Raw genomic sequence first — 26,155 nt, forward strand, 5'->3', positions numbered from 1 at the left:
TAATTTCCATGGCTGAATTTTGCAGAAAAAATATTTGCGGAGTGGCTTAACATCCACAAGATTCTGAAATTTGTCTGTAGGCATGTTTGATTGTCTTTACACTTTTATGTCATCAAATCATTTATAAGATAAATGGCATCGACTCTTTCCCAGATAACTTTTCCATTCAGTAAGTTTGTTTTAAATTTCCAGTTAAGAAATTTTCTCTGCTTCTTAAGGGTGTGCACAACAAAAAAGGAAAGAAGGAAAGAGAGAGAAGGAAGGAGGGAGGGAGAGAAGGAAGGAAGGGAGGGAGGGAGGGAGGAAAAATAAAAACTACCTTTGGTCAATTTCTTTCCTCTAAATGTCCATTAGAGGGCGACATTTGCTTTAAAATTATATTTCCGCTAATAAGTTTTAAATTGCATCACATTTGGTTTTTGGCATGTTGAACCTCAATACCCATTTTTTTTTTTAAACATGTTTTAGAGCCGTTTTTTTTGTTTTTTTGTTGTTTTTTTTTTAAAGATTTTTATTTATTAATTTTGACAGAGAGAGATCACAAGTAGGCAGAGAGGCAGGCAGAGAGAGTGAGAGGGGAGCAGGCTCCCTTCAGTGCAGAGAGCCCGACGTGGGACTCGATCCCAGGACCCTGAGATCATGACCTGAGCCGAAGGCAGCGGCTTAAACCACTGAGCCACCCAGGCACCCCCTCAATACCCATTTTTGACTTGTCTCAGTTTCATCCGCTGTAGTCACACCTTGTGTCCTCCGTTAACTTGAGCTCATGAACTTGTGTCTTTCGTGTGGCTTCCACCCTTGACTCCGTTCTCTCTCCTGACCAGGAGGCGGCGATATTGCATAAATAAAAGACCCGCAGAAAGGAAAAATGAAGCGAAATTGCCACAGAAAAAAAGGAATTTCACAGGGAAAGGGCCATTAATTTCATAAGCAAAGAGACAAACCAGACATTTCTAGTTCGTATCCAGCTCACGGCCCGGAGTTGGAACTGTGTAAGATACAGCACAAAGGAGCCCTTCAGGAGCGGGGAGGCTGACTTGGGGGCACCGCGTGCACAATCTCCTTCACTTTGCGGTTGCACGGGAGGCATGTGCACGTTCGAGCACGTGTGTGTGCATAGCTGCAGGACAGCAGGCGGACGGAGAGGACTGGGCGTGGATCTGCTGGAACCACAGCGCTCTGGCTGACCGCTTCTGGACACAGGGCCGGAGACAGGTTTACAAGGGCGCTGCTTGGAGGTCAGCACTCGCTTCACCCCGGAAGAAACCGAGTCCTGGGGGTCGCAGGGCTCCTCCATGGGCACACCGCCAGGAGGTGGTGCGTGCAGCCAGGTGCCGGAGCGCAGGCCAGTGCTAGGTACGCTTCTCACCTTCACACACACACACACACTCAGACACACCCCGGACAGAAAGTCTCCACCTGACAGCCAGTCGTACTGTCCTAATGTAATGCGGAAGGCACGGGCCCTTTTGAGACTCTGATAAAAGTTAGGACCCTCTCCCCAGAGTTAATGCTCAGAAAACTGCGTAATTTCCCGTGGTGGGGAGGCAGGGGGACCACAGACCTCCTGGAGCCCGTCTATTCGTCAGTCGTACTGTCCTAATGTAATGCGGAAGGCACGGGCCCTTTTGAGACTCTGATAAAAGTTAGGACCCTCTCCCCAGAGTTAATGCTCAGAAAACTGCGTAATTTCCCGTGGTGGGGAGGCAGGGGGACCACAGACCTCCTGGAGCCCGTCTATTCGTCAGATCTGGTCTGATTGGAACCTGGAGAACATCGTAAAGAAAACCAGACGGATTCCGGAGAAGCAAGGAAGGACGTCCCTCCTCCCACTAAACACAAATGAGTTTCATCTCAGGAAACGGGAGGGGCCTGTCAGAAAGTCCGGGAGAGAGGTGCGGTGCCTGGCTGGTGCCTCCTCCCCTAGGCGGCTGTTCCACACCCCTCCTTCCAACCTTGGGACCACAGTCGACAAGTCAGCATCGGTGCTGGGCTGCGAGGGGGATTGAAAAGGGGCTGCGAACGCCCGAAGCCTGGACGGGATGGGGGGCGGGGCCGGGGGCAGCGCACCGTGGCTTTTCCTTTAAATTTTTCATTAAATCGTCAGCTCCGGAGCCTAACGCTTAGACCTCTCCTTTCCAGGTCTCTACTCGCACCTCCCGGCGGTCCCGGTGGCTCGCGAGCTCTTCCCCCTCCTCCACCTTCATCCCCGCCGCTATACCCGACCCTCCGCCTCCAGCCCCGCCTCCCTCGCCGCGGGGTTTCACCCGCAGCCCCGTGAAATCTGCATAGTGACCGCCCCTCGAGGAGATCATTGGTGCAGCTCCTGCCTGTCGCGGCCGGTGATTGGTGAGCCGCCCCGGGTTATTTGCATGCCGGCGGTGGCTGGGTACCCAGCTGTGCGGGCCGCCCGCGCGGCGCAGAAGTTTGCTGAGCGCTTTCTCGCCGGCTGGTCCCGGACTCGCGCGGCGCCGCGAGCCGCCTCCTCCTTCTGCCACCGCCCTGTTCTCCCGGGATTCCTTCTCTGCGGAGGACAGACGCTCTGCTGGCGGGAGGCTGAGGAGGACCAGGGGGGTGCCGAGGAGGAGCGGCGGGGGCCGTTTCAGTGACAGCTTCGCGTAAGACGCTGGACGCGCGGGGCCCCGGCCGCCGAGAATCTCGCCCACCTTCCCGCGGCCTCCGGGCGGGCGATGCGGCCGCGGAGCGGAAGGAGGGCGCCCGGGAGAGCCTAGAGCCTGTTCCTGCCCACTTGGGGAAGGGAGCATGGAGTTGTGAGTGCCCCTCGCTCGGCGAGGCCACTGCCGGCAGGCTCCCCATGGCCGGGACGTACAGCTCCACTCTCAAGACGCTGGAGGACTTGACCTTGGACTCCGGGTATGGGGCCGGGGACTCGTGCCGCTCACTCAGCCTCTCGTCCTCCAAGTCCAACTCGCAGGCGCTCAACTCTTCGGCGCAGCAGCACCGCGGGGCGGCCTGGTGGTGCTACTCCGGCTCCATGAACAGCCGCCACAACAGCTGGGACACGGTGAACACGGTGCTGCCCGAGGACCCTGAAGTGGCCGACCTCTTCTCGCGCTGCCCGCGCCTCCCCGAGCTGGAGGAGTTCCCCTGGACCGAGGGAGACGTGGCCCGGGTGCTTCGCAAAGGCGCCGGCGGCCGGCGGCTGCCCCTATTCTCTGCCGAGGCGGTCCGGCGCCTGGCGGGGCTGCTCCGCAGGGCGCTCATCCGCGTGGCCCGCGAGGCGCAGCGCCTGAGCGTGTTGCACGCCAAGTGCACCCGCTTCGAGGTGCAGAGCGCCGTGCGCCTGGTGCACAGCTGGGCGCTGGCCGAGAGCTGCGCGGTGGCCGCGGTCAAGGCGCTGTCCCTGTACAGCATGAGCGCCGGCGACGGGCTGCGCCAGGGGAAGTCTGCTCGCTGTGGCCTCACCTTCTCGGTGGGCCGATTCTTCCGTTGGATGGTGGACACCCGCATCTCCGTGCGCATTCATGAGTACGCGGCCATTTCGCTCACCGCCTGCATGGAGAACCTGGTGGAGGAGATCCGGGCCAGGGTGCTGGCCAGCCAGAGCCCCGATGGTGGAGGGGCCGGGGCCGGGGAGGTGTCCCCCGAGGCCCTGGAGATGGTCATCAACAACGACGCCGAGCTCTGGGGCGTCCTGCAGCCCTATGAACATCTCATCTGCGGCAAGAACGCCAATGGTAAGTGTGCGGGCCTCGGGCCTTGGACAGATGGGAGAGAATTCCCGCCCTGGGCTACCCACGGGGTGAATTTCCTAGGGCGAAGCTGGTGAGTGTGCCAGGACCTGGGAGAAAACGTTTGTTTTGAGGATGGAATTCATTAAATGGTTCTTGTCAAAGATAGTTCTTGGGGGTGGCTGGCTTTTGGAGGTTGATGTACTACATCCTGTTATTCCGTGGCATCATCACTATGTGGATGCTGTTTAGTGATCGAGGCTCTTGATCAAGCCATTCCTGAACCTGTTTTCATACGAAGCTGACTGCCCTGCCGCTCTTTACCTTTGCTTGACTGGATCTCTAATGGTCTTTCCCCAGCAACAGAGCAGATGGACTGTGGCTCTGACCCTAGATCTCTCCAGCCCAATAGCAGCAGCCAGAGGGTCCAAACTCTTAAGACCCGAGCCTTGGATAAGTGGGGTGGAAGGAAGGAAGCAGGAAGCCCAGGATCATGTGCAGCTGCCTTGAGATTTGCAGGCTTCAAGGATGCACTTCAGGCCTCCTCCAAGAAGCAGGAAAGTAGTGGTGGGTTCTTAACTGTCTGTGCTCAGTGTTATAGTAAATGCACAACCTTATGGGCTTTCCTAAAAGAAATGATGACCCAGTAAACTTGGTGATGGGGGATGGGCAACTGCATGATGGGGAGTTTGAGAAAGGAACCACATTGGGTAGTTGCATTTCTCTGAAGGATGACAAGGCTTCAGTGCAAAGGGTGGAAGGGAAGCACTTGACCTTCACCCTGGTAAGACGAGGGTGTGACATACATTTAACAGCAAACTGCCTACCAGACTCCAATTTCAGAAGTCAGCAAACCATAAATTATTTAGAATGGTACTATGGCTAGACATCCTTGCAATCTTATTGGAAGGCCATTTTGGGGACAGCCTTCGGTGGCAAACAAGTAGTCCGTGGAAGAGGCCAGGCAGGTGCTGAAAAGGGAGAAAGGGAGTCAACTTTAGACATGGCTGAACATCAAAATAGCTAACATTTAAAGTGAGCACTTAACAGTATGTCAGTCCCTATTCTTAGCACTTCATACATTAATTCAAGAAATCCTAGCAATTCTATTAAGTAGGTACTCTCTATATGATCTAGTTTGTGTTCATTATACTGATAGGGAAACCAAGGCTCACAGTTGTTAAGCAAGTTACCGAAGATTACACAGACATTAAGTGACAAAACTAAAATCTGAGCCTGGGCAGGTTCCAGCGTTGAAGCTTTTGGCCATCAGAGGAGAGGAAACAGCCTTATTCTTACCAGTCCGGTTTCCAAGGAGGGCAGCTGACGTCTAAGCCTCATTTTGAAGATAGTTTGTGTGTAGCGGCATGACTTTGCTTAGCCCTTCCTTGGTTTGGGTTTTAATTCTGCCACCACCAAAGGAGATGCCTAGAATGGAAGAGCACTTGCCTTTTAATTTTCCTCCTCTGAGGTCATAGTTGAGGTCAGCCCAGAATCTGTGCTGATGATGTCACAGCTGATAATTGTGCTGTGCCTTCTGAGTTTGTGGTATCAACACCGGGAACATGAGCTCCAGGAGAGGAAGTGAGGGGCAGGGGAATTTCCACGCACCATCATAGCCCAGGGGAGAATCCTGTACTTTAGGCTGCGGGGGAGGCCCAGACTGAGCTCGAAGAAGGAAAGCTCCCTAGGAGAAAAGACGGAGGCCCTGAGCCTGCAGACCAGACTAGGACAAAAATGGAACAAGAGGTGCCAAACAGAATCAAAAACGCCCATCGTGCTCAGCTGGTACCCAGCAGGTAGAGGAACTTCTCAGTTTTTCCAACTGCAAATTGAACTAGGAAGAACAGCTGCCTCTCCGGGGTCCCCTGAAAAGGCAGAGTAGCCAGGAATTGCTAGAGCACAGCTGTCTTCCACTAAAGGGCTTACCCCAAAATGCCATTTCTTATCTAGGGTCATCACTCCTTGGGATTTCTTTACAGGCTGAGTTTTTGACCCCATCATTGAGCCTCCTCCCCTACTCCAAACAATCCTTCTCAAGCAGTGCTAGTCAAGACAGCAGGATGCCACGTGACAGACAGCAGGGCTCCCTGGACTTCCCGAGAAAGCATCTCCCTCTGTGCCTTCCCTGGTCTCCTGGGAAGTCTCTTGCAGGCAAGGCGACCCTCCGCTTCCACTTAGGAGCACGGATGCTCATTCTTTATACATGAGATCCTGCCAGTGGCCTCCGTAAACAGTAACTAGGTTGATTTATGAAGTCTGTTTAGACAAAGTGAAAGGAATGTTTAGTAGAGGAGCAGTGAATTACTTATGCCGAAAGCTGACTTCAGCGGGAAGCAGAAATTGCTCAGGGAAGGAATGGGAGATCCAAACCTGTGTCACGCTGAAGCGCAAGGCCAGGAGGGTTACCGTTTACGCAGCTGAAGACCAAGGGAGAAGTGGCTACACTTGGGAGGAGGGTGCCGGTTCGTGTTCTTGTCCTGCTGGTCTTCCCTTTCAATTACGGCTTTATTTTTGTTGTGCCTGCTAATTATACAGCATGGGCACATGCATTTGACTCAGCTATATGGGGCTCTTAAACTTTTAATGTCTTGCAACCAGGAATTTAAGGGCCCTAATCCATCTACTTTGGCCATTACTCAGAGTGCTGGACGAATATGGTTTTGCTCAGCCCAGGATGGATGATAAAAGTTCTGTAGCGTTTATAACATGATCGCAGCTTCACAGAGCAGCAGGAGCTCTCTATCACTTGCTCATTTGGTATTGATGTCCGTGTTCCTGGTGTCATTAAGGGATGGTATCTCTGTGGCTTCCTTATGGGATGTAGTATTTATAAGCATGGAGCTGGCAGAAAATAGAAACTTCTCCGGCTCGCTGTCCGCCACCACCCCCCTTTCCTATCCCTGCGTGTAAGTCTGATACTGAGACTCAGTCCTGGGCTGTTTGTCTTACGAAGCTTTCACGAGTGCTCAAAGCATTTGAGAAAATCCTCTTCAGTTCCAAGCCTGTATATGAAATGAGGTTTTTGCTGAGAATGTCCTTGCTCCAAAGCAGTAACCAGGAAGTGCCCAAGAGTAGCCCCTTCACGGAGGTAAGGAAGAAGATCTCTGTCACCTCTGCTCTTTGTAAGAGTGACCTGGGGCACATTTCTTAAGCATTATCATCTGTAAAATGAGGGGTCATAACTGCTCCTGCCTCATGAGGTTGGTATGAGGATTGGGTGAGATCATAGATTTAAAGATCTTAGCACACAGTAAATGCTCAGTAAAGGGTAGCAGTTCATTCAACAAGTATTTACTGAGCACTGACCCTGTGCCCACTGCTGGGCATTAGAAGTGCTGTGGATTAAGGGGAGAAAGAGGGGAGGGTCCACCTCTCATGAAGCTTATAAACCAGTGACAAACAGGGATTTTACCCTTAGTAGTAAATGTTATTAAAAAAAAAAAAAGGTGGGGCGCCTGGGTGGCTCAGCGGGTTAAAGCCTCTGCATTCGGCTCGGGTCATGATCCCAGGGTCCTGGGATCGAGCCCCGCATCGGGCTCTCTGCTTGGCTGGGAGCCTGCTTCCTCTTCTCTCTCTCTGCCTGCCTCTCTGCCTACTTGTAATCTCTATCTGTCAAAAAAAAAAAAAAAATCTTTAAAAAAAAAAAAAGCAAGGTAATGGGATAATGTGACTAGAGCTGATCTAAATGACAGCCAAGGAGGGCCTCTTTGGCATTCACTGATAATAGGAAGTGTATCAATACACCTGCTATTGAAGAATCTCTAGGCAAAATCTAGTGACTCGGGACTTGTCTGAATTATTCAATTATTTATCATCAGAAGCAAGCCCCACCCATGTCATTTACAGCCAAGAAGTACAAGGGCTGTGTCTATAGTCGGTGTGCTATTCTCCTGAAGGACGCTGTTAGCAAGGAGATGATAAGGAGATTTCCCTGAAGATCGTCAACGAAGGGGGCAAGAGTTAATTGAGCCGCTAGTTGGTATTTAATCAGTTTTCACACCTGGGTAGTCTGAGGGAGGAGGGCAGCTTCTCTTGGACTGTTTTATTGAAGCCAAGGGAGCTGGTAAAACTGGAACAAAGCAAGCTTTGGAAATGAAAACTTATTTTTTTTCCCCTTGACTGCCAGAGAAATGCAACCCAGCCTCGAGTAGTTAGAGGAACAAGGTGGAGTTGTTCTGCTTTTTCCAGAAGGCTTTACCTGACTCCTCCACCCCCGACTGAGAGAGCCGCCTCTCCTCCATGGTTCTGCAGCCCCCAGAGCATATGCTCATGTCATTTCCTGCTTGGGTCGGTTTCACCCACCCCACTGTGAGCTCGTCGTCTCCCCAGGACCCCACAGGGCATCTGGTGCATAGTAGGTGCTCTGTACCTACTCGTCGGGCAAATAAATGATTCTGCCGCACAGATGTTTAATTCCGGAAAGTTGCTTTGAAACCCTTGGACCCCGTGAAAGAATCTTCCCCCTTTTAATACTGTGGCAGGGAATTTCAAGTTCTTGATGAACAGAGGCAGTGTTTGGGGGGTTCCCAAGCCTCAGGAACCTCATTCAATCTTCGATACCCTGATTTCTCACAGGGTTCCCGGGGCCAGCTGTGCTGAGTAGATGTAAATGGAGGGGTTTCATTTGTGTTTCAAAGGTAAATGGGGGCGCTCTTCGGGGTGCAGTACCCAAAGTGGGGGTGTCACAGCAGAAGTCTAATAGGCAGCAGATAAATCCGCAGGAAGACTGAGTTGCGAGATGGAGGCAGCCAGTTCCCCTAAGAATAGCACCCCCATCCCTCCCTTGCCCCCAGAGCGTGAGCTCAGTTGATGACTTTTGCTCAGAAGAGGCTCCACCCCCTGCCTCCCGTCTGAGAAGGAAGTAAGGCTGGCACTGCTGAGACACTCCCGGGACGGACGAGCGACACCTAAGTCCCAAGGCAAGCCAGAGACATGGGGTTGGGGCCCCTCCTTGGGCTGGTGCTTATCCATCCCACTGTCCGTACTTGGCCTTTGCCTGACAGGACGGGGGTGGACGCTTGGGCCTGTCTCCACACTTCCATGCTCTGTGCAACACCTGAAACATTTTTCGTCCATGACCTTACTGGGTTCCCATAAAAATCCATGGAACAGGACGGCCCTTTCTCAAAATTCACAGCGAGGTCATAGATGTGGCAGGACCAGGCCCCAGATCGTCCAAGCCTGAGGCCCGTGCTTTTCCTGGGAATAAAGGCGTGAGGAACTATATGCAACCCTCCCCACCGAACTCTTAGTGACAGCAGTATTTATGACAGATTTTATCGGTTGGCGGCCTGCTGGGTCCGGGCGCCCTAAATGGGTTCGGCCAGTGAGTCTTCCTAACCAATGGTGAAAACCAGGTTTCAAGATCTGGGCACAGATGGGCCCCCAGAGGCGTCTGCCTTACTCTGTGTCAGTGCTCCTGGCTGTCCCAGAGCAAACGCCACAGGTGCCATGGGCCTTATGGACCCCCTGTTGTTGCCCCTGAGGGACAGGGAGGGCCTGGCAAGGGTCAGCTGCTTGGTGAGCAGTCAGCCCAGCGCAATGGAAAAGCTGTATGGAAAAGACTCGTATGGAGGGTGAGTCAGTTCAGGAGAGGAAGAAACCCGGTAGGAAAGGCACCCCAAGGGAGCCTGCGTTTCAGCCGCTGGTCTCTGGGAGCTCAGCTCACGGGCTCTGGAGTTGGCAGAAGAGCCTTTATGATTTCCTGGTGCAGCCTTCACGGGGCAAAATATCAGTGCTGGGAGCCCGGGGAGAGAAGCAGCCTGCATAGCAGGCCCCGGAATGCTTTGGCTCTGAAGTCTGAGTTGGGGCCCACGCCTCCAGCAAGTGGCTCCATGTCTCCGTTGATCTACGGGAAAACGAGGGGCTGGTTCTTCTGCGTGGGCGCTGCCCTTGGTGCCAAGCGGGGGCTCCCGGGTGGCCTAGCGGCTGGGGTCAGTATGAAGAGCAGAGCACAGGGTCAGCCTGCCTTGGGGGTCCTTCCTGGCGCCTTACCTGAGAGGCTTTGTGACTCTGGGCAGGTTAACTTCTGTGCCCTAGTTTTCTTCTCGATAACAGGATTTCTCAAATCTTGTCACTGCTGACCTATGGGACTGGATGGTTTTTGTTGTGGAGGAAGTCCTGTGGATTGTGGGGCATTTCGTGGTATCTGGGCCTCTACCCACTAGGATGCCCGCAGCATCCCCTCCCCTCCCTGCTGCCAGCCGTGGCCATCAAAAGCATCCCCAGACATTGCCAGATGTCCCCTGGGGGACAAAATCACCGGGGATTGAGAAACAGTACCCGCCTCACAGGATGACTCTGAGGATTTAATAAAAGCCCCTGTAAGGAACTCTGTACTCTGGCGCATAAAATATTAATTCTAATTATTGCTGTGTTTTTGCAGACGCGTGTTGAATGTACTAGTCTAATTTGCTTTTGCCGTAGTAGAAATCTCTAGTGCAGGGGGAGATTGTGACCGAAATCCCAGGGTGACAAGGAGTAGCCACAAGGCTTTCCTTGGTGAGTAATAGGTAGAGGGAAGTTAGGGAATCTGGAAAAAGCACCCTCACACCCTGCTCCATTATGATTGTCCCCAAGATGAAGCCGGCTGGCACGGGGCAGTGAGATCAGACCCCCTTCCCCACCCCAAGCTCCTGCCTGGCCCTCTGCACTGAGGACTGTGGCAGTGCACAGGCCAGGCTCCTGACCCCATTCCACTGTGGATATTGGCCCCCGCTTGTTGCAGCTGCCAAGTCCTGAGCCACAAGACAGCAGGTGTTTTGTGTTTTGCTGGCCTGTCATGTAAACATACTTTGTGGTCTTCTTGCTTGTTTAAAAAAAAAAAAGACCTAAATGGTTTTGTAGCTCTGGCAGCATGTTCGGAGCCCCATGCCGAACTGGGAGGAGAAGGCGAGGGAGCACAGCCCTAGTAAGCCGGGATGTGCACGCCAGCCTCATTACTCGGCTGCGTCCTGAGAGCAGGCTACGGACGGGGCAATGGAGACAAGTTGGAGGAGGGCGAGAATGGATCTTGACTATCAGGGAGCATGGGGTCTGGTAGGGAAAGCAAAGCACATGCCCAGATCCTTGCAAGGAAGTCCAGGGTGGCTGGCTTTGTTCGGCAAGGATGGTGCTGATTGCTTTCCATCAGCAGTTCCCCTTCTGCTCCCGAGCCCTTCTAAGAGGTGGATGTCATATCTGCCCTATAGATGGGGCCCTGGAAGCTGTTGGTGACAAGAGAGCTCAAAGCAGGGAAGAGGAGGCCTGGCGGGGTGGGGGTGGGGGGCTGCTTTGTGAGGATGTGGCATGGGGACTAGTGGGACTGGGGCAGGCAGGTCTGTGGCAGGGAAGGGGAGGCAGAGTGGCGAGCACATAGGCTTCCAGACAGAGGGAACGTGGTACGCAGAGACTTGGAAGCCCAAGTGTATGTGTTGGAGAACAGCAGGCAACCCCGCTTGGCCAGAAGCTTCAGATGCTGGATGGGGAGAACAAGGCAGATAATGCAGCAAAAAGGGACAGCTTTCCCACATCTTTTATCCAGATGTTAAGAAGTCTGCCAGAGTGCAGGAAGAGAGCTTTCCAATACTCATTTTTATAATTCAGAAATCAAGTGTGTCTGCTCCCCCAGCCCATCTTAACCACAGCCCCAGACCTCCCGTTACCCCTCTTGTTGACTGGAAGCTTGGCCTCAGCAAAGCACACACCCCTCTCCGCACTTCCCATCCCACCCCACCCCACCCCCGCCACTGTCCATTGTCCTAGCAGTACAAGGAACAAGGGAAGACTGAGCAAGCCGGCCTGGGCTGAGAGGGCATGAAGAACCAGGCTTCCATCCACCTTGCTTCTCCCATTCAACTTGGCTTCAGACTCAGCCTTTTGTCCCAGGGCCCTAAACAGAGCAGTTCGGGACAAAGCAATGCCAGTACCAAATGAAGGTCAGGGCTGACAGTCCTGTTAAATGAGGCCATTGGATTGACTCTTGCCAAGGCAGGGTTCTCAAATCCTGGAGATTGGAGAGGGACATAAAGCAGGATAAGATACTTTCTTTGGTTAGGAGTCTGAATTGATAGGTTCAATTTCTGGTTTAGCGTTGATCATTCTGGAAAGTAATGGGTCCGTTCTCAGGTTTAGTCACCTTCCAATCTTGGTGAAGGCATTTCCAGAGCATTGATAATAAAGATTTCAGTCTTATTAAATGCTTGATCTGGTGGAACCACGCTGTCACTCCATGCCATCTGGACCGGACTCCCTAGGGTCTGGCGGAATTCCACTGACAATAATAAAATGTGATAGGTCATCAATGGCCTAGCTAATAACTCTGCTGTTAGTGCTTTTCCTGACCCCAGTGAAGGAATTCTCCTGTAAGAAAAAGAGCTTATGAATGAAATATATATGTATATACATATACACAGTCGTTTGTGGTTAATGATTTGGGGTCCATTTTTTTCCAGCAGTGAGTTGAGGGGAGAGGGTGGGTTCAGGTCCATAATGGGAAAATTAAATAAGGAAACTGAACTTGGAAGTACCAGATAGACAAGATGTGGGTGGGGAGAGATTAAATTGGAACTTCAAGAGGGCAAAACAAGCCTTTCAGTGCATGAAAATCATCCCTGAAACCGAGGCCAAGCATTTGTTAAAAATTTAAAAAAAAAATTTTTTTTTAGTCTGTATCTTTAAAAATATGAAAATCAGCATTTTCTGTGAGGAGAACTGTTAATAAACACAAGCTAAAGCTCGCACACCAAGCAGCCCTCTGTGCACAAGCATCTAGGACAGTCCAGTCCAGTCCACTGAGCTGAGGGTTTGGATCTAGAAAGCTCTGTGTTGGAGCGTGGCCCCTCTGTGACCTGGAGTGAATCACTCTGTCTTCTTGGCTCTCCGTTGCTTTATCTGTGGTGTGAAGAGGTCAGGCTAGATTCTCCAAGGGCCCTTCTGTCTCTGATAATATTTCTAGACCCCACAAGGACGCTGTGAAATCTTTTTCCTAAGGTCAAGCCCTGTGCTTAGCATCCTTGGGAAAGAAACAGCCCAGGATGGAGCTGGACGTGCTCTCTGAAGACCTGTCTGGGTGGTAGGACGATATACCAGCCTTTTCCATATTGGGATGAACTGCAATTATGTATTAGAAATTTTACTAACCCCCGCCCACCCGTATCGAAGGGATAAGTTCTGTCTCCTCCTGGCCGACCCAGCACTCCAGTGCGCAACAGCTGCGCTCAGACCCTGGCGGGCCGGCACTGTGGTGGGACTGGCTCCCTTGAGGTGACTTCATGCAGCCGGTGTTGGAGGCCCGCCTACCCAGACTTGGGTATTTATAGCAGGGGAGCAGCTAGGGAAAAAAAAAAAAATTAAATACGCTATACCCGTGTTTCTCCTATGTGGGACAGAGACAGGCATTGTGAGGAATTTAGAAAGCAGGGCTGTAGAATCCAGCAAGATATTTTTAAATGCTGTTTGTTGCAGTTGGCAGGGCCGGTTTTACAAAGAGGAGGGAAAAAGTAAGGGGGGATGATGACAGACTGCCAGCAGCCCCAGGCACTGGTCCGTGGAGCTCAGCAGTCCAAGGTGCCTAGGTTCTGAACCCCGGTTTACCCTGCAACCACAAAGTTTGAGTGGCTCTGCGAATGGGGCGGCTTACCATCCTTCTTCCCTGCCAGCCCATCCACCGGACAAATCCCCCGGTTGAAGATGAACAAAATGTTCTGAAGGAGGCAGAACAGACAGCTTCAAAAGTTGCTCCTATACATGAGCACACACTTTGCGGGCAAGTTGCTTGCAGCTGTCCTTCTGGATATAACCCTCCTGGGACGAGCCGGGCAGGCCAGAATGATGCTGGGACCCAGCTCAGTGGCAGGGGAGCGCACTGCGTGGTGGAGCTGGCCCTGGACAGCCATCCCAGGGAGCCCCACTCGGCTCGTGCGTGCTCGTAAAGTATTCCAGGAGAGACGTGTGTGCCTTCTACCATGTTGGTCTTTGAGGAGACAGACCATGGGTCACAGGGGCTGGGGTTGGGAGCCCAGGAGTGGCCAAGAGTTGAGTTTGGGTCGCATCTACTTGTTCATCCAACAAATATTTGCTGAGGGCTTACTGTGCACTGGGCACCCTCCCAGGTCTGGGGACAGAGGTCCAGGGGGTAAGGAGGAAGAGGGAGGCATGCTGTAAGAATCACAGTGAGGCCAGCCAGGCTGGAGCAGAAGGATCCCCGCAGGGGAACAGCAGGTGGCTGGTGGGCTCCGGGAAACGAGTGTGGCTGTCCTGGGGTGAGGGTAGGGGAGCAGGGAGATGCGGTTGGAGAGCCAGCGGAGGGGTGGTGAGCCAGGTCGGGCCTTGTAGGCCATTGGGGGGCTCTTTGACTATTCATCCAGAGTCTGCTGGGAGCCACTGGAGGGACTTAATGCACAGAAATGACATGATCTGATTTGTACTTTAACGAAATCAGCCCCTCTGCTAGGTTGGAAAGAGAGCGTAGCATCGAGGATGGGATAGAAGCATGACCGCTGGGAGGCTTTTGCAGTAATCCAAGTGAGGCAGGATGGTGGCTTGGGTTGGGAGTCAGCAGGGAGGTTGTGAGGTTGTGGGTGTATTTTGAAGTTACAGCCTTGGGCTATGTCAACAGTTTGGGAGGGGAATCAGTATGACAGTAAGGTGTATAGTCTGAGCCCCTGAAAGAAGGGAGTAGCCATTGCTTAGAATGGAACAGCTGTGTGCGGAAGAAGCCGGATTGAGCCGCAGGTCAGCGTGTGAGTTTGGTTGCTTGTCCCACACTCCTGCGTAGAGATGACAAGCAGGAGGTTGGCCTCCAAACCTCTTTGAACACCCTTAATCATATGATGGGGAAACATTGCTTCCCCTTTGTCTGACCTGCTAGTGGGCACTGTCCAGGAGGGTCAGATAGGGCCTCCGGCAGGAGAGATTTATTTTGTCTTTTAATTCCATGATTGAGGGCCTTAGGAACCCCTCAAGTTTGCTCTCTAGCTTCTTCAAGGGCAGCCAGCAGCTTTAATGAAGATCGTAGACTCTATCATTTCCTGTCATTAACAAAAGATCTGTTTAATTCGGACCAGGTATTGGTGGATCGCTCTGACCCTGGGCCTGTACCCCTTGGTCTTTAGAAAGTGAGGCTCCATTTCAGGTGCTTTGGGTTCATGGAGGTCAAATCTGAGTCAGGAATTTAGCCCCAGAGAGAACCTTCTTGGGTGCTTTGAGAAGGCGGAGGGGGCTCCGGAGAAGTCAGAGAAAGTCCCTATGGGAGGGTCCGAGTGCCTATTGGATGGCCTGGTCTCCTGTTCCTCCTAAGGGGCATGACAGCACAGGGTGGCCGAGAGGTGGAACGTGAGAAAGTCATCACCGCCTGACTGCCAGTTAGTTATCTCGTCACTGAGCCTCAGTTTTCCTCTCCTGTTTAATGGGTATTTATCATGGTTCCTATCTCATCAGGTTGTTTCAGTGGCTCTTGACCCTGGGTTCACATTAGAATCACCTGGAGAGCTTTAAACCCACATGCATGAGTGCACACACGCACACACACACACACACACACACACACACACACACACACACCCTACACCTGTGTGTGTGTGTGTGTGTCTTAAGGCCCTACCTCCAGGAATTCTGATGTAAATGGCCTGGAGTGGGGCCCAGACCATGTGGGAAGTGTTCCTGGGAAGTCTGGTGCTCTGTGAGCATTCAGACATTAGCTATTATTGGTGGTAAAAGAATCATTGTTCTGGAGTGCTCATTTCTGCCCCACCCCGGATGGTGATTTTCCTTCACTCTGCTGCTATGCTGCTTTGGCTCACTCATCTGGAAGGATCACCAGAGAACACCCAAGAGAAGCTTGAATTGTTAGGGTTGCGTGGAAGGGGCTGAGTGATATAACAGAGTTATTTATCCCCTTAGTAAATGAGGTGGGTACTATTTTATTCCATCTTTGAGTGGAGGAAACGGAGTCCCAGGTTAAGTCACTTGCCCAAGGTCGTGGCGCTAAGAAGTAGAGACAGTAGTCGAACCCAGGCAGCCTTCCCCCAGCTTCTCTCCTCTGCAGTCATGCTGTGTTCCCTTCCCAGCCAGAGAAGCCAATGGACTGAGCTCTCAACTCAGACCCCCAGCACATCCCTACCTCATAGGAGCTTCTCCAAAGTACCAGCCCCAAGGCCATGCCCCTCACCTCTATCCTCCCATGACATGTCATTCTTAAAATCGCCCGGAGTGGTATGTCTTTTTCTTACCCCCCTTGCACAGGGGAAGACCATGAGGTTCAGAGAAGTCTAATTGGCATAGCTGATAAATGACCCAGCAGGATTCAAACCCAGGTCTGTCTGGCTCCAGAGTCCCCGAGTGAGGAGGAAGTTTATACAATGATTCCCTGAGCGGAGAAAGGAACAGGTTGGTCCAGGAGGGCGAGAGGAACTGAAGCAAGGCCAGAGCATCCCTTGCTGCTTCTGAACAACAGAGTCCTGTAAGTGCCTTAAAATAGGGACCTTGCTTGGCCGGGTGGCCGAGCCGACAGGCCTGAGAGCTGTGGTTGGAGGTGTTTGGTTCTCTGCATGTTTAAAGAGATCTCCTGCCAAGCTCATTGCTTCTCATCTGTTGCTGTGAATGAAATAACCTCTGAGAGACTGTATGTGTGGGTTGCTTAAAATAGTTCAAGAGGAAGAATGTTTGGAAGCTTCTAGCTCCCTGAGTCTATTTCCTCTTGATTTATGACACCTTAGAGAGTGCCGGGCCTCCTCTTGTTTATTCTTCTGGCTTTTCTTTTCTACCATATTTTAGCCTTTATGTCACTGTAAACCAAAGAAATTTGTCCCCAGAAAAAGTGACAACCTTTCCTAAGTAATTTAACGGTAGGGGGCTGCACATTTGATTTTTTTCTTTTAAAAGGAGAAGAAAAAATGAGGTGAGGCCGTTTGTTTTGGAAACAGTCATGTCTCTCTTCCAGCTGCAAAAGTTCCCAGATCATAATGATGGTGTTTGCTCTGGGGTGAGAAGAATTTATTTTATTTTATTCATTTGCACTAAGACCTTCCCTGGAAGCATGAGTTTTCTTACAGCCCTCACTGTGTGGTGCCCTGGAGGCCTGGGCTGGGGGGGAGAGAAGTTCTGTTTTGTATGAGGCCACTAACTGGGTGAGGCTATTTAAATGGAAATTTAGTAAAAATTCAATGAGATTTAAAAAAAAAAACCACTTCCTCAGTCACACAAGGCACATTTCCAGTGCTCGCTCATCGCAAGAGGCTGGTGGCCACCATAGTGGACAAGGCAGATGAGAGTCCTCTCCGTCATCGCAGACAGTTCTAGGGGACGTGTGGCCATTAGAGTGGGTCATTGGTCGGTCACTTGGGGTCAGCTTTCTGGGTTTTCACAAGCCTCAAAATTTTAACTATTCTCTAGCCTCTCCAAAGCTCTCTGTTTGCAGAAACAGGAAGATTCATGGAAGTGGAGATGAAGGCCGTTGATTCTTGTGGCTCTAACCTCTGGACCCTTGACACGAGGTCAGGTTTTACGGTTTCCAAGCTGCGTGGCCTAGGGCAAGTCACTTAGCCTCTCTGAAGTGGTTTCCTTGTCAGTGAAAGTGGATACGTTGGGCTTTTGTAAGGATTAAACAAAATGAAGAAATAGGAACAAAACACTTAGAATGCCTGACACAAGAACACATACGTGCTACAAAGTTTTGTACATTTTCTCCCTGCAGCGACATTGTATCCTTCAGAAGTAGATACTGTTGTCCTTCCCTGGTGGTGAGACAGGAGACAGGTGCCGCAGCTGCCGTCTCTGCTGCGACGCTCAGCTGCTGAGTGGGAGGACTTGAACTTGAGTCCCAGAGTTCTCCAAGCCTCTTCTCCCTTCCTGGATCATAGATGGGCCCTTTGTCAGAAGTTGGAGGCTGTTTGTTTGAGTTAAAGACCCTTCTGAACACATGTTCTTCCAGGAACTCCTATTCCTTCCACCACTGGAGGTGAGCTTTCTTCAGAGGCATTTTGCCTAAAGCAGGCCCGTCGGTATCCACTTGGAGAGCTGCTGCTGCCAGAGCCCGTGGCTCCTTAGAACTTGACATTTACCCAAGAGGTCAAGAGTTTTAGCATTTTGCAGGACCTGAGGTCCTTTTGCGTCTTTGCTAAGAGGCCTGAGCCTGAGAACCCTTAGTGGGATCTGGGAGGAAGGTGGCTTTGAGAGGAGTGTCCTTTGAGAAGAGTAGGACCAAGAGAGGCCTCTCTGATGGGTAGAGGCCTCTGAGAGGATATGTGCTCACTCTGGGGGCCTGGGTTCAAACATCAACTCCATTACTCACTTGCCCAGATCACACAGCTCATTATAGAACCTTTCTGTGCCTCAGTTTTACCATCTGTAGAATGGGGACGATCCTAGAACCTACCAGGGCTTTTCTGAGGACTAAATGGGATGACGCCAAACCAAGCCCCCAGCCCAGTGCCTGGCCCCTAGCAGCCACCAGCATGTGCTCCCGGCCATCCTCAAGGTCACTGCCTCCGGGTGATGGAATTTGGCATGCTTTCACTTCCCATGGGGCTCACCTTTTCTGCTTGAGGATGTATTTATCTGTCTGGTCAGAAGAAGTGACCCAGAGGGTGTCAGCTCTCCCAGTGAATGGCTAGGTCAAGTTTGTATATCTTGAGCCTCCATGTGGTCTTTCTCTTGCTCCTCTCTCTCTCCTTTCTGGAGGATGGTGGGGGTAAAAAGTGTGACTCTGTGCAATGGTCATGTCAGGTCCTCACAGGGTAACCAGCAGCCTGCCTCCCTCCTGCTGGGCTGGGCTGGGTGACCAGCACCGCCCCATCCAACAGTGGAATCAGAGCTGGATTTGTTCTGTAAGATTAATTTGTGGTGGGAAATGCCCATATCGTTATGCAGTTGCCACTCATTTGCCCACATCCAGAATGTGCTAAATCTGCCACTTGTAACAAAATCCAAATAACTTGGAACCGTATGCAGGGAATCGAATAACTGTCACCACAGTTGTTACGAGAGATGGATTTCAGTGAGGGGAATCCAAGTGCCACTGAGCGGGGGTGGCTGCCCTACCTTCCTTCCACAGATGGTTCTACCGAGGGAGGCACCCCTTTCAAGCAGACGCTTCTAAGAGAAGAAGGGAAGGACATGGGGGCAGGATATTGCATAGTGTGATATCATTTGTGTAACTTGGGCCCTGCATGGGCCGTCCCAGGCTGACCAAACTCTTGTCCTTTGCACGGCTTCCCTGGCATTGACCCATCACTCACAGTTAATCGGTAACTAGGACCCTTCTTGGCAAATAGTTGCTTTCTAGTTATCTGTGCCAGGGTCTTCTCTGTTATTCCAGGGGGCCCCTGGAATGCCAAAAGACCCCATTGGGGGGGTGTCTGTCAGGTACCTGTAGCATGAGCCCAGACATCTCCTGTGCCCCAAAATGGAGACAGTTCTAGCATCAGTCATTTCCAGGCCTGGCTGGGGGCTGGAAATATCTTGGGGCCCTTTCAGAAGTATTCCAGGCCCCACCTTGGACACAGTAAGTAAAAACCTGGAACAGTGGGGCCAGAACACTGTTTCCTAAAGGCCCCTCAGGTAATTCAGATTTGTGAATCCATCCTCACCTGGAGATGGGTTTTGACGTCTAGGCACCTTTCAGAGTATGCATCGGGCAAAGGCTCCTTCAAGAGAGAACAGACCCATGTGGCTGGTGCATCAGCGTTTCCCCTGCGCAGCGGGGTGGCTGAGCGGGAGGGGTCGGGGTGGGGTGTTGCGGGCATTTACTGGGTGCTCTGTTGTTCCGTCCTCTCGAACATACTCTGAGGTGATGAGAAGCCAGGCTGATGTTCACTGAGCGCCTGCTCTGAGATAGGGCAGGATTCGAAGCAGTTTGCACGGGTTACATCATGGAACCCCAAGCCCACCTATAAAGTGGAGGCACATTCATCTTCCCTTTCCAGATGAGGAAGCTGAGGCTGAGAGACAATTACAGTGACTTGGCCAAGTGTCTCTCTCTCTCTCTCTCTCTCTCTCTCTCACACACACACACACACACACACACATACACACAGAGCAGGCGGCAGGGGAGAGATTTGACATCAGAGTTACCAGACTTCAAAGCCCATGGCTTCCCTTGCTGGAAGCTGACTAGGATTTTAATCCCAATCCTTGGGCTCTTGAGAGTGGGTCAAATAAGAATTCTGTATTCTAAATAGAGTGCGAGATTTTCCAGAAGGGTTTGCCATGCCGTCTTTCCTCACAGCATTGCCCCCTGGCCCTCCAGCCCCGATTTTCGGAGCCTGGTTCTTTCCGTCTGCGGACACAGTCCCTGACTGAGACCGGCCACCAGTAAACTTACGCCAGTCGTCGCTGAGCCTGTCTGTGTTTCAGTCTGATTTTTCTCTTCTTCCTCCTCCCCTTTCCTCCTTCCCTGCCTAGCCCCTGCTTGCAGCTCTTCCGGGACCCAGGCCTAGAGTCGGCACCTTCCTCAATAAATCAATCAATTGGGATCTGGGAGTGGAGCAGTCACTGCCCAGGGTACAAACTCCACACTGGTCTCCCCGCCACTATCCCTCTTCGTCGCTGCCGCCCAGATGGTTGTCCCTCTCTGCAGCCTGAGAGGCAGACGGCGCTGTGACTGAGGGTGCCGCCTGGGTTGGAAGCCTGGATCGGCGGCTTCCTTGATGAATCCCTTCCTTGATGAATTCATCTCTCCGAGCCTCAGTTTGCCCGTGAAATGGGGATAACTACCTACCCCTTATGGTAGTTGCAGGGTAGGGCAGGTGTAAGGCAATTACACGTCATAAGACATTAAAAATAGTATCGGGCACGTAACTGTCTGGTAAGTTAACCATTATGATGATCATGAGGAGAACGGTGACTATTGGGGGTGCAGGTGAGGTTCCCTTGGGGATCCTTCCCACAGTCTGATGAGGGCACACTCCTAGGTAAGCCCATCCTGAGTGTTTCGGTGGAAAAGATCAAAGGTTTTAGAGACAAACCTGGGTTTAATCCCAGCTAAGGTGATTTTCTTTTTTTTTAATGTGACGTTGGGAAAGCCCCAGAGCCTGTTTGATTTATTTTGTTTTTTAATCTATCAAATGAGGACGAGAGTAACACCTGCCTTGTGGTGGTGTAAAGGTGGAAGGCAAAAACGTGAGCAAATCACGGGCTTAGCTGGTAACAAATGAATTGGGAAGAAAAATAGGGGTCGAATGAACAGTAGCAATGTAATAGATGAAAGGAAAACCCAACCTCAAATGATGACATGCGGCATGATACAGCGTTCGTCAAGTTAATAACAAAGTTTTTAAGTGAAACAGTATCGGAGGGGTGCGTCTGGGCACAAGAAACATGGGCATAAACGCTCTCCTGAGCGTGGCTGGTGAACCCGGCTGGTATGTATGACCGGTGTGGGGAGGGAGGACCCGGTGGCTTCCTTGTGGAGGGTGGTCAAGGCTCTGGCTTTGTTTTGGAGGCGAATTCCCATTATCACAACGAAATAAACATGGTCCTGCACCGGGGATTACGACACGTCCAATCTCTGCATCCGCAGTTAAGAACATAGTGGCTTCTCAGGTGGTGGTAACTGTCGTTATCCCGTGGACCACCGGGACCACCGGGACCACTCCCTAGGCCACCGCGATTACCCTCTGAGGTGGCCTGTCATCTGCACAGGATGCCCGGGAACCACGCCTTCCCACCTCCACCCCAGCGGCGTCCGCATGGGGAGCGTGGAGCAGTAGGGTCATCTCCGTTGCCTCACTCTTTAGGTTTGTCGCCGGTCTTGGGCATCAGCTCCCGCGTGGGTCTAACACAGTTGAACAAAGCCGGGGCTGTTTTTTGTCCGAGCTGTGCCAGATATGAAGGCTTTCATTTGAGTCACTTTAGGAGTGTTTGTGTTCGCCAGGAGATTTTCTTTCCAAGGAAGGCAGTGTTTGGGTTGGAGCCGATGGTGTTTGTCTTGGTATGATCTTAGACCTCTCTGCTTTCATTGCCACCATCCAGCATCACGACCCTTGCCTATGGCTTTTCTCTACCCATGGTTCCTTCCCTTAACAGAGGGGGATGCGTGGAGGGTGCTGGAGACACCCTAGTCCTGTGCCTCTGGGTCTCTGGCATCTGGGTCTCAATAACCCTCACATCTTGCCACCCTCTGAATTTGATTGATGAGAGGAGAGTATAGGTTTTGGAATTAAGGACACCAAGGTTCAATTTCGAGATCTTCGCTGTATCATTGGGAGGCATGGGCATTATTTATTTTTCCTTATTTTAAGTTGAGGGGCACAAAGTGCGGATTCCTAAATTCCATGCAGCTTGGTGAAATTTTACCCAGCTGTGTAATCGATCCAAGGGAAGCTCAAGATCTAAAATACACCCACCCCAGGAAGTACCCTCCCCGTCAGTACCCCTCCCCTCCGGCATCTACCCCCAAGTAGCCATTATCCTGAATTTTGTCACTATCCATTCATGTTGCCTGTTGCAGAACTTCTAGGGGTGGGAACATTATCAAACTTTTCTGATCCCCCCCTTTTTTTTTTGCAAGCGAAATTGTAGTACTTGTGTTGAAGGGTTAAGAGAATCAAATGAGATACCATGTGTAAAGTCATTAGTAAAGTATTTGTAAAACAGTTACACTTCATCAGGTAAAGCTGTTTATTGTTGACTGTTGACATGGTGGACTTCTGAGTTCTCGCCTGTGTCTTCCCCTCCTCGCTAGCTGCAAGGCCTGTTTCCTGTGCCCTGCCCGCCCTTCCCTGCCCTGTGACCCCTTGAACACCCTTCTGAGATGGTTCCATCTGTGGTTTTCAGGGTTTCTTACTGAAAGCAGTTCTTCTTAATAAGGCAAAGGAAATGGGCAGGAAAGCCAAGTTCTGCTGTTTTTGCCTCTCTCTCTTTTTCCCAAAGAGGGTCTGTTTGTTCTATTAGCAAAATCAACAGAGGCATTGCTGGACTGGCTCCCCTGGGTGGGGGCTCCTTGGGTGCTGCTCTTGCTGACATGCCAGGGGTTGTGGTCACTGAGGGTTCAGAAGCTGTGGGAGGAGCCATCTTTCAGTTCCTCAAAAACAAAAAGCCAAGTGATTTTGCCTAAAATGCTAGGGTTCTCATTCAATTCCTGAGGCCAAGAGGAGACGCTAACTAATACTCTGAGTTTGGGGAGGGGGGTGCATTCTGTTTTCAGGATGTGTGATTTCACGTGACCTTAACCCCAATGGTTTTTATCCTGTCCTTTCCCGAGGAGAGGTCTTCACAGGGGAGGAGGTAGGACCATGTGGCTTGCGGGCGGCCTGAGCGAACAGAGGGCAAAGGGGGGGCCATGACGGCAGAGTCCGTGAATTTGTGGTGAGGCCTAGGGCGAGGTCTGCCCACAAGACACTGTACACACATTTACAGAACGTCAGGTCTTGGGTTAAAATACAGGTGAAAGGTTCCAGGCCCCGTGCTTCAGGGAAAAGCTTCTAGTCGGGAATCAGGAATTAAACAGGCATTTGTGCCACAGTCTGCAAGTTGCTGTGCTTGGAAGACCCCAGCTGCTGATCCAGATTGGGGGTACGGGGTTATTGCATCCCTGGAGCTGGTGTTGTTTGCATGGGGTCAGAAATATAAACAGAGGTTAACCCTCGGATGTCTGAAACACGCAGCCCCCATCAGCGTATTCTTGGGACTCTCATGAAACACATTTCCAAGGATAACATCCGTCCACCCCATAAAGGAGATTTTGGGTTTACTGAACTGCCTGATGCCTTTACTGGCAGCAGGACCATTGATAATCCCCCCCCCCCCCCCCAGCAACCTTGCAGCCTCTGTGCCCTGGGCAGTGGATGGAATGTTGAATACAGAGGCCCTCTGATTCTGCAGGAGAGTTTCATTTCCCTGCAAGGTGGCTGAGACGGGCTGGGTGGGGAGATCCATTTATAAACCGAAGACTTTTTATTAGTAAGAGTTTATGAGCAAGAGACTAGCCCTGCCACAGAACCCGAAGAGGGATGTGTTTGTTGTGGAAGAAGATACCCGCTTGGCATCCCTCACGTGGCCAGTCATCGCGTGTGGGGCCGGGATGCCAGATTTCTGCAGTTACCATGGGACCCAGACTTAGACAGGAAATCATGGTAGGATGGGAAGGAGTCCAAAACACACACGGCTGGTATACAGGCTGCAGTTAGGAAAGAGAGTAAGAGAACAATCTATCTATTTTCCTGCATGAGGAGTGCAAAATCAAATGGGGTTGTTTTTCCACGACTCCTTACGTTTTATGGACCTGATTTTCAAGCTTTAAGTTTTTCCATATTAAGCAATCCTTGGGTTATTTGAAGTGACCCTTTTGTATGTTTGTGGAGAGCACTCCTGAGGCGGGTTATGTGTTTTTAAAAGCTCCCAAACTTAAAAAGAACCAGTGTCCCTTGCAGCCCGGGGAGGGCGGGGGGGTGCTTTCTTTCTCCAGAACCTGGAAGGAATCTCTTTTTGTTCTGTCACCGTGGTCTCTTTCCTGTGCGCCACCCCCGTGAAACCCCACACTCCCCAATTTTCCGGGACGTGCCAGTAGAAGGTAGGAGGGGTCCTGCTGTAGGCAGGCTCCTCACGGCTGGGTTTCCTGGAAATCTCTGCCGCCAGGTTCAGCAGCTGACATCTCTCATTCATAAAGAAGCACCTTTTCACCCCCCCACCCACCCCCCACCCCCGTGCAGTTGTTAAAAGAAATAGAAAAAATCAGGAAGGGAATCTTGCCTTCTGCAGAGGTAGCTCTGGAAAAGTCCAGACCAGGCCAGACTGTTCACAGCTTGGGAACAGTTCCAGGCCTCCAGAGGAACATTTCCCAGGTCGCTACTGAGAGAGCTCTCCATGGATTGCCCTGATCTCTTTCTCCGGGGCCGTGCTGAACCGTCAACAAAATGACAGTTACAACATGGGGCTCACAGCCCTGTGCCCCATTGGCTGCTGTCTGTCTCTTTGCTGGGTGATGTATGATTCATTGAAGTCATTTCCCTGGGTTGATTGCCCCCACCCCACCCTGTGACATTCTAACTTAACCACCAGCACGGGAGCGAGGGGAAGGCGATACTAATATGGGGACAGCGCCCTAGGGTTTTTACAATGTCGTCGTTTCACGTTCTGCCTTATTTGGTCGCCATGATAGCTAACATTTATAGAGCCTTTACTGTAGACCAGCTACGTTGGTGAACACTTTACAAACTTCGCTGGGTTTAATCCTTAAAACAACCCTATGTGGTAACACTCCATTTCTGTTTTACAGACGTGGAAACCAGCCCAGAGAGATTAAGCCTGTGACCTAAGATCCCAGAGCTAGTTGAGGGCGGACCAGGGATTGGAACCTAAATCTGCCCACCTCAAAGCCCATGTTGTTCAGTGCCATGGGGCAGGGCCTCCCATTCCCTGTGCTCCAGGCAGATGGCTTCATTCTCCTAACAGGAGGAACCGAGGGTGTGTTTGAGGTGCCGGAGCCAATGAGGGACCTGTCTGGGGCCAGACCTCGGGTCTCCTGAGAGACCTGTACTTCGTCATTACCTGAGACCTGTTAGCTTGAGCAGCATTATCTAAGTGAGGTCACCAGCACTTTTTTTTTTTTTAAGATTTTATTCATTTATTTATTTGAGAGAGAGAGTGAGCGGCAGGGACAGAGAGAGAGAATCCGATGTGGACTCCACACTGAGTGCATAGCCTCATGTGGGGCTCGATCCCACGACCCCAAGAGCATGACTAGAGCCGTAACCAAGAGTCAGGCGTTTAACAAACTGAGCCCCCTGGCATCCCAGGTCACCCGCGTTTCTAAGCCAGCAGCCACTTGCTCGGAAGCGGCCAGCCCTGTACCCATTCTTCAGGACGGCCAGATGGGAGTGATGCTGGGAATCCATGCTCATTCTGCTTTTTGTTTTTTTTTTTGTTTTGTTTTGTTTTGTTTTTTAAGATTTTATTTATTTATTTGACAGATAGAGATCACAAGTAGGGAGAGAGGCAGGCAAAGAGAGAGAGAGGAGGAAGCAGGCTCCCTGCCAAGCAGAAAGCCCAATGCGGGGCTCGATCCCAGGACCCTGAGATCATGACCTGAGCCGAAGGCAGAGGCTTTAACCCACTGAGCCACCCAGGCGCCCCTCATTCTGCTTTTTGAATCTAGGAAGCTTTCATGTTACCACTTAAAAGTACGCTTCTGTTTAAAACTCCTGGGTCCGGATTCTGTAGGTCGCAGGCATGCTTCAAACTAATTAAGAAGGACGTACACTGGGGTATTTAAAAGTCCTGAAGTAGGGTTGGCTTCAGGGATGCTTTGATTCTGGGGTTCAGTAGGGTCTTTGAGGCCCTGTTTTCTCTTGCTTGCTCCCTCCTCTTGATTCTGCTCCTGGCTTGGCTCCGTTGTCCATCAGCTTTTCCCTCAGGATTATGAACTGCCTGCAGCAGCCTCAGCTTAAAGCCTAATAGCAAAGGGGACAAGTCCCCTGGCCTGGCAGCTCGAACGAAAATCCTGGGTTTGAGTCTCAGTGGCCTGACTGAGGCCGTGGGCCCAC

General features: G+C 51.5%; 1 protein-coding gene across 1 annotated transcript in view; it reads left to right on the plus strand.

The window, feature by feature from the left end:
• The first annotated feature begins 2,415 nt into the window (after positions 1-2,415).
• Positions 2,416-26,155, plus strand: part of ABTB2 (ankyrin repeat and BTB domain containing 2) — a 172,663-nt gene continuing 148,923 nt past the window's right edge. Inside the window, exon 1 of the mRNA XM_046014605.1 lies at positions 2,416-3,698. Coding sequence (XP_045870561.1) covers positions 2,816-3,698 — 883 coding nt within the window. The 5' untranslated portion in view covers positions 2,416-2,815. The remainder of the gene's footprint in view (positions 3,699-26,155) is intronic.

The sequence above is a fragment of the Meles meles genome, chromosome 8 (assembly GCF_922984935.1).
Source record: "Meles meles chromosome 8, mMelMel3.1 paternal haplotype, whole genome shotgun sequence".
In the NCBI taxonomy this organism is placed as follows: domain Eukaryota; kingdom Metazoa; phylum Chordata; class Mammalia; order Carnivora; family Mustelidae; genus Meles; species Meles meles.